The sequence below is a fragment of the Diplotaxodon limnothrissa genome, linkage group LG18, assembly GCF_057381915.1.
Source record: "Diplotaxodon limnothrissa isolate DT_005_m linkage group LG18, D_limnothrissa_male_GT1.1, whole genome shotgun sequence".
Lineage (NCBI taxonomy): Eukaryota > Metazoa > Chordata > Actinopteri > Cichliformes > Cichlidae > Diplotaxodon > Diplotaxodon limnothrissa.
Window position 1 is genome coordinate 27,422,891 of NC_140613.1, and position 7,362 is coordinate 27,430,252.

The following is a 7,362-nucleotide window of genomic DNA, read 5'->3' on the forward strand; positions in this document are numbered from 1 at the left end:
GAACTCTTGCCAGGTTCCATGTTCTGCCATTGCTGTAAAACCAACCAAAAAAAACCCCAGTACAGTACAGTCTTCAATTTTTAACTATGGGTTTCATTAAAATAAAAATACAAATAATAATATTAAATAAATCTCCTTGTACACAGAAACTAAATATAATTTAATTACAGTGTGAGAAATTAGAGACCAGTTTTATTATATTTGAAAATTATCTTTATCCAGTCAAATTAAATTGTTTTAGAGTGTGAGTGACTGCAAAAGAAGCAACAGTGTCGGCTACTTTAAAGCCTCTGGGCATCTTTCTGCAATTGGACACGGTTGCCTAGCAGCAAGCATTTAGGCGGGGACAGTGGAGGCAGTGAGCAGAGTAGGAAAGAGGGGGCGGGGCTCCTTTCCAACTCAGCAGGGGAGGAGGGCTGTTGGGCTGGGCTCCCCAGACTGAAACGCGGCTTTCAAGTTGGTGGTAGTAACCCCACTGTTAGCATTGCTGCCCCTTCCAACCCATCTACCTTCCTCTCTAATCAGCGGCTAGTCGGTGGTTTTTAACAGTGCACTCGGTACTAGCGTGGGAAGATGTCTAACGTCAACTGGAAGCCCTTTGTTTTCGGCGGGTTGGCTTCAGTGACGGCGGAATGTGGTGAGTGATGCAGCTAGGCCGAGCAGCGTGACTTCCTGTTGATTATTAATTATTTACAGTGTCGCGTGAGTGTTAATACAATGCTCTGTGTTGCAGGAACATTTCCAATCGACCTAGCCAAGACGCGCCTTCAGGTACAAGGTCAGGTGGGCGATAGCAAGTACCGAGAGATCCGCTACCGAGGCATGCTGCACGCTATAATGAGAATCGGAAGAGAGGAGGGGCTCCGAGCTCTGTATTCAGGGTCAGTAGGACGGACTCGCATGCTAGTGTTGTACGTGGGGTCTCCATAGCCTCGGCTCCCAAACGTAACTGCATTAAGATCTGACAAAGCTTTTCAACAAATTCCTTGTGTGTTTCTGTATGTTCAGAAATTTTTACACTTCCTCTCTTTCGGTACACTTCCTTTTTTGCTGACAGCCACATCAAAACCTCTTCCTCGACTCTCGAAAGAGAAGCTCTGTTTTAGATTAGCCAAAAACCTTCAGAGATACTGCTGAACTGGGTAATGAAAGTAAACTTCCTTTGTTGCAGGATTGCTCCTGCCATGCTACGGCAGGCCTCCTACGGGACCATAAAAATTGGCACATACCAGAGCTTTAAGAGGCTACTGGTTGAAAGGCCAGAGGGTGAGTCTCAGTTTCTCTTTCTCTGTCTGAAACAAACACACACACAACCACACACTCAGCCTGCTGTTTATGGCAACATGTGCACATTCCTCTTGAAGGTCACAGATGAGGCACAGATGTGCACGTGTGTGACCTACTTAAACATGTATCCTCACTTTTCCTCATCTGAGAGCTCTTTGTAACAGTCAGCGCCTGCAGTGAAACACTGAAAACTGACTGCTGCCCAATATCAAACGCAGCTTGTTCACAGTTACAGCCTGCCTCCCACTCGCTCTTCTCTTTCAGACGAGACGCTGTTGACTAATGTGTTGTGTGGCATTCTCTCCGGTGTCATCTCCTCCTCCATCGCCAACCCTACTGATGTGCTTAAGGTAACTATTTACACACATGAGGGTCGTTTCGGATCTTGTGTTCTCTTTATCAGATGGCAGTAGGACACGTCTGACAGGTTTTTGGAACTGTGGTGAGGCCTGGAGCCATTTTTTTTGCAGATACAGACTGCAGCTTTTTCACTTTTGTTCTGTTGTATAAGGAGTTGTAGTCTTGAGGAAGCAATGTCTTCTTTTTTTCCCCAAGTCTTAACTTTTGTTAAGTGGAATGAAGGGCACCGAGGTGTCCCTGTGACCTCAATTATGTGTTATTTATAGAGTGAAACCTCACAGTTTTAGCATAGTGTTCTGTAAATGATATGCGTGCAGGACTGCCAGTGCTTGTCTGTGCTCAGACTGTGTCCTGGCTAGGCGTGGCTTTTTTTAAAACTCCTTGTAAGCCACATGACCTTCTGTCTGCAGTCTATTAAGGGTTAACAGGGTAATACACGGGCCTGCTGTTGGGGAACATTATGTTTTGATCACATTGTGTACTAGCTGCGCATGCCAAGCCTTTCACTGAGCCAAGAAATAAACCAGGCCTGATTTGCTAACAAGTCAAGGATGAGCTGGAGGGTTCTTGGAAGTGGGGATTGGGAAAATACTTTTGAGTACTGAGCTTGCCAAAAACAATTCCAGCAAACTTTTAAATTCCAATAGAAGCCCAAGAAATACACACTCCCCTAAGTTGGCTTTGCAGCGTTACACATCGTTTGTGCACTCTTGCCCTTTTCAAGTTCAACTTCGTAACATTCACCTCTTTCTGTCCTCCCAGATCCGCATGCAAGCTCAGGGAAATGTGATCCAGGGCAGTATGATGGGCAATTTCATTAATATCTACCAGGAGGAGGGGACCAGAGGACTGTGGAAGGTGCAGAGAAGCTTCAAAAATGACAGCAGTATATACAGCATTGAGATAGTACAGGCACCCAACTTTGACCTTTTCTCTCTCCGCATCAGGGTGTCTCTCTAACAGCTCAGAGGGCAGCTATCGTGGTCGGGGTGGAGCTTCCAGTCTACGACCTCACCAAGAAGCATCTCATCCTGTCAGGTTACATGGGGGACACCGTGTACACACACTTCTTGTGAGTTTGAACTGGCTCCTCTTTGGCTATCGTGTCATGTGGTGCAATAACATTCAGGAAATTGCTTGCAAGTGGGGTGTATTCTAATACATTCAGGTGGACTCGAGCCAGAAAAACAGATCAAATACAGATTTTGGCTCATTGTTTGAAAGGAAGGGTTTTTTTGTTGTTGTTTTTTTGTTTTGTTTTTTCATAAAAATCCTTAAAATAAAAAGGTCTTCCTGAGAATATCTGTTATACAGACAGGTATTGTGCTGTATTGTAGAGATTACTCAGCACTCCCAGCGGAAACCATTTCACAGTATTCCTCTTAGTTATTTCAGGATGTCTGCTCAGAGCTGCAGTGATGCCAAGTTTGTACCTGCCAGAGACTTCAGTGATTGTATTTATAGCAGCAAATGCCATGTGGGTACTTGGACGAGGCTGAGAATATTTTCTGTTTGTACTGGTGGTGTACACACTACCATAAAGACTGTTTTTAGTACCAGCAACATAGCTAAGGGACATAATGCATTTACCCTTATGGTCAACAGGTCCAGCTTTGTGTGCGGCTTGGCGGGGGCTCTGGCATCAAATCCAGTGGACGTGGTCCGGACACGCATGATGAACCAGAGAGGAGGAGCGCTGTACCAGGGAACATTAGACTGTCTGCTGCAGGTCAGTCAGAACCCCTGAAACGTGCTTAGATTCTGTTGCCCTCTAGGTAAAGAGTTACTCCATCGATTTTTGAATCAAGTCTTCTCATCATGTAAACACAGACACAGTCTTGAAAAAGAAGGCACTTGGACTGCTTTAAGCTTGTGAAGATATTTCAGCTCTCATCCAAGATGCTTCTTCAGCCCTAAAAACAAATGTAATCGATGTTTCAAAGGAAGATTGATATTTCCGTCTGCAGTAATAATACGGTGCTGACCTTCTCGCCCTTTCATTCATGCACATATATGGAAATTCAGAATCAGCATGAAGGCTAATTTGGAGTAGGGTACAAAGTGGCTTGCAGGTGTGCAGCAACTGCGGATAAGGTGAAGCAGCTTAAATGCTGTACTTTATATTTGATTTGTCATTAGAATGTGTAGGAGAGCATCGACAGGGCTGTCAGCTGGAGTGGATCGAGAATTAGGCTGAATGTCACTTTGTGACTGGCCTGAACTAATTTTGTGCTCTATTTGTATCACATGTAAAATGTGAGAAAATGATCCCTGATGAAAATTAGTGCAGGGGAGACAGTTAAGCAAAAAGAGAGGAGCATTCTGGGAAGTACAGGATCTAGTGGTTTGGTTTTTCATGCAAAAGCCCATCTTTATTGAGCTGTGGAATACTTTTTAAAATGCAGACATCTTCATGACTTTCAGCAGCTGTGAAGTTTAGACATTTCCATTAGTTGGTCATGTATGATTTTTTTTTTTTTTTTTTTCCTTGATGGTACATAATTACTGTCATAGCAAAGTTGAATATCCAGATCAGACCTTAATTTCACTCGTTCTTCAGTTCCTGTAAATAGATGCGCAGAGTGGGTGATCATCAGAGAGTAAAGACTGTTTGTTTTCTTCTTTCAGACGTGGCGCTCTGAAGGCTTCATGGCCCTCTACAAGGGTTTCTTCCCCAACTGGCTGCGCCTAGGACCATGGAACATCATTGTATCCTTTCCAACTCCACACAGATGTTGTGATCTGTATATATAGATAGATATCCTCTGTGGTGCGACACCTTCTAAACTGTAGGAAATTCTCTTATGTATTTGCTGCCTTTGTTTCACTGAGGAAGGCTTTGTTAAACGCTCGCTAACTCTTTTATTAACTCTGTGAAACTACTGCCTCACTGCCCGACTGGTACTGATTAGAGGCAAATAGCTGCATGTGATGGAAATAGGGAAAGGTGTGGAGAGTGAACATTATCAAAGGCTAAGACTGGATTAAAGGTGATTGAACAGGGAAATAAAGGCTGGCAGATACTCACTGTGCTCCAACCAGGCCTGAAAGATCTAATGAGATTAGTTCTTTTTGGAGCAGAAATTAAAGTAACAAGAGAGACTCGGTGGTGCCACTCATTCTGACCAAAAAAAACAAAGTCCACTCCTCTTTTTTCTTAAGTTCCTTTACTCCAATTTTCAGTTCTTCCTCACCTATGAACAGCTGAAGCAGATCAGCGTGTGATCAGCAGAACAACATGGCGGAGATGAGTGTGAGCGCACGCTCCAAGAGGAGCTGAGAGGACCAAGATTGGGAAAGCGAGCTTGATGGAACCAGCAAGGGGAAAGGGGAACGCACATGTAGACCTGCTTGAAGGGTCAGAATGTGAATTTGCCAGATTCGTGTCTGGAGTGTCTCCTGAAGCCTATGGTGAATGTGGACACAGCACACACACAGATCCATGTATTTCATACTTTTTCTCATCTAAATGCTACGTCAGGCTAAGCAACTTTACATTTGCTATACAATTCCCTCAGATTCACGTGGCCTGATTTACTGACTGGGAACCAACAGTCCCAGGAACCTTGCTTAAAGGTGGCTCTAAAGTCACAGGGAAAACACGAGGCTTCTACACTTTTTAAGTGCTCTATAACCGAGTGCCTTAGTTTGAGATGCGGGGCTGTCTGAGCTCTACGCTGCATAAGGACAGCAGCTGACAATCGCCATAATCACTCCCTTTATGAATAGATTGAAAAGATGTTTAGTGTGCACGAGGTGACAAACTTAAATGTGAATATTGTATTTGGGTTTTTTTGTTTAGTTTTTTTTTATTAATTTATGTGTTTCTAAATTTAAAGAGACGGGTGTGTGAAAAGGTAAAATTATTTCAAAGAGTTTTCCCTGAGGTGTTTAGCAAAGAGCTGGGAATAATCCTGGCGTGCTGTAATAAATGAGTTTCATAAACAGCTCCTTGTCCATATGTGGTGATTAGTGGTCTCTCATGCCAGCAAGTGGAGACGGTGAGTGTGACCTCAGGCAGCTGAGGGTTGACTGTGCTCCCCGTTATGTTATCATTTGGTCTGCTGGAGGAAAAAAAAAGTTACATAAACCTACGTATTATATCAGCTCCAGGTTCAGCCCGCTGAGCCGGCTGCCGTGGCGTTGTTTATGCTTTAAGGCGCCCAAACTGCTGCACGCGAGCCGCAATTAACGCCAAATGTATTTCTATATACTGCATTTGCTGTAAATGTGAGCTTTTATTGTGAGGAATGAATATGCCGCTGGCTGTTATGTGTGTATGCGTGTGTGTGAGCTATTGCTGCTGCCAAAGTATAAGCCAGTGTAACTTTTGTTATACCTTGTTGATGTAAATGCCCCATGTATATTTGAAATGATTAAAAATAAAGGACATGGATTTTTCACAGTATTGTCCTTTCCTGGTACCACAGTGTGGCACTGTGGAGCTACACACTCACCTCAGCATAACTGAATACACCAGTATCTGTTTATTATGAGTTTTTGTTTTAATTCCCAAACCTCAGCTTTGAGGCCACAAATCTAGCACAGTCGTGTTTCTCGGGGATCGCCTGGTTCCTTTCAAACGTGTTCAAGCGGCATCCCACGAACGTTATGAATTTTTCAGGGGGAATATAAGATGTAATTGTTTTATTTCTGTGGGTAAATTCCCCAGTTTTCCCTCATCAGAGCTGTTTGAGGAGCTCAGGGGAGTGGAAGGCGCCGCAGTGAACGCGCAGGTCTCTGCGTGGATCTGTGCCTCGCTGTGTTATTTAGGGAGCGCCACCGCGGGACTTATTACTTGTGTGAGAACTGATACTGTTGGGTCTGCTTCATCTCAGCCACTGAGTCTCAGCGCAGCGTTTGCTGTTGGCGTCCTGAGCGTGGCTGGGTGGAATAGCTCGATTCAAAAACAGTGCAGCAGAGTGTGGCAGGAGGACAGGTTTTAACACTTGGGTACGATCCACCCACAGCACAATTAGACCTCTAGGGCTCGAATCCGTGTCAAATTGAGGTAGAACAAGAATCCATGAGGCGAGGTGTAAAACAGAAATGAGAATAACGTGTGGCTTGATGCCAGGATTCGGCATCTGTAAGTTGGCAATTTAGCCATCTCTGGCACAGTCCTGGACAAGTATGACCACGGGGGATTCCAGCAGTCACAGACATGCTACATTATGGGTATTATTTGATGCCTGGCCCAAATGTGCGGGGGGGGGTACCGGCTCTATTGTGTTCCAGGGATCAGAGTGAGCTTTTGTATCTAAGGGATAAGGCTCTATGCTGCTCCAAAACACCCTGCCCTTTTTTTTCATTTATTTTTTTCTCTGCCTATTTTTTTTGTTCTTTCAGCCGTTTCTCTAATGAAAATGCTGCAACCCACAGATGGACGAGTGGATGGAAATGCAGACAAGGAGACAAATCTATCGTAGTCTGAGGATCCATTCAGAGCAAGAACTCTGGCGCTCATAAGCCCCACTGTGCTGACAAAGACAGAAATCACAGGCCTATTGCCATTTCTTTTTTACTCACACTTATTTTCAGATATGGGACAAATCTCTTTTTTTTTTCCCTTGTATTGTCTTGATGCTTATATTTGAGGGAAAAAAAATGAATGACTTCCATCCTGAAAGCACATTGTTTGCAGGTCACGGATTTGGCATAACATCAAAATACTGTGCTTAGAGAGACGTCTGAAACATCTCCCCCCTGAAGGGG

The 7,362-nt window shown here is 44.1% G+C and overlaps 1 protein-coding gene across 1 annotated transcript; it reads left to right on the forward strand.

Moving 5' to 3' along the window:
- The first annotated feature begins 424 nt into the window (after nt 1-424).
- Nucleotides 425-6,032, forward strand: LOC146613854 (kidney mitochondrial carrier protein 1). Its single transcript, XM_085377580.1, has 9 exons — nt 425-637; nt 734-881; nt 1,172-1,266; nt 1,552-1,637; nt 2,410-2,505; nt 2,595-2,719; nt 3,253-3,376; nt 4,276-4,356; nt 4,831-6,032. The coding sequence occupies exons 1-9, from the start codon at nt 574-576 to the stop codon at nt 4,870-4,872; spliced, it is 861 nt and encodes a 286-aa protein (XP_085233706.1). The 5' UTR covers nt 425-573; the 3' UTR covers nt 4,873-6,032.
- The last annotated feature ends 1,330 nt before the right edge of the window (nt 6,033-7,362 follow it).

Bases quoted from the DNA above. Each gene is read 5' to 3' on its own strand.
- LOC146613854 (XM_085377580.1), top strand. From the start codon at position 574: ATGTCTAACGTCAACTGGAAGCCCTTTGTTTTCGGCGGGTTGGCTTCA. The intron at 638-733 runs GTGAGTGATGCA...TCTGTGTTGCAG, and splicing joins TTCAGTGACGGCGGAATGTG to GAACATTTCCAATCGACCTA. The intron at 3,377-4,275 runs GTCAGTCAGAAC...TTCTTCTTTCAG, and splicing joins CATTAGACTGTCTGCTGCAG to ACGTGGCGCTCTGAAGGCTT.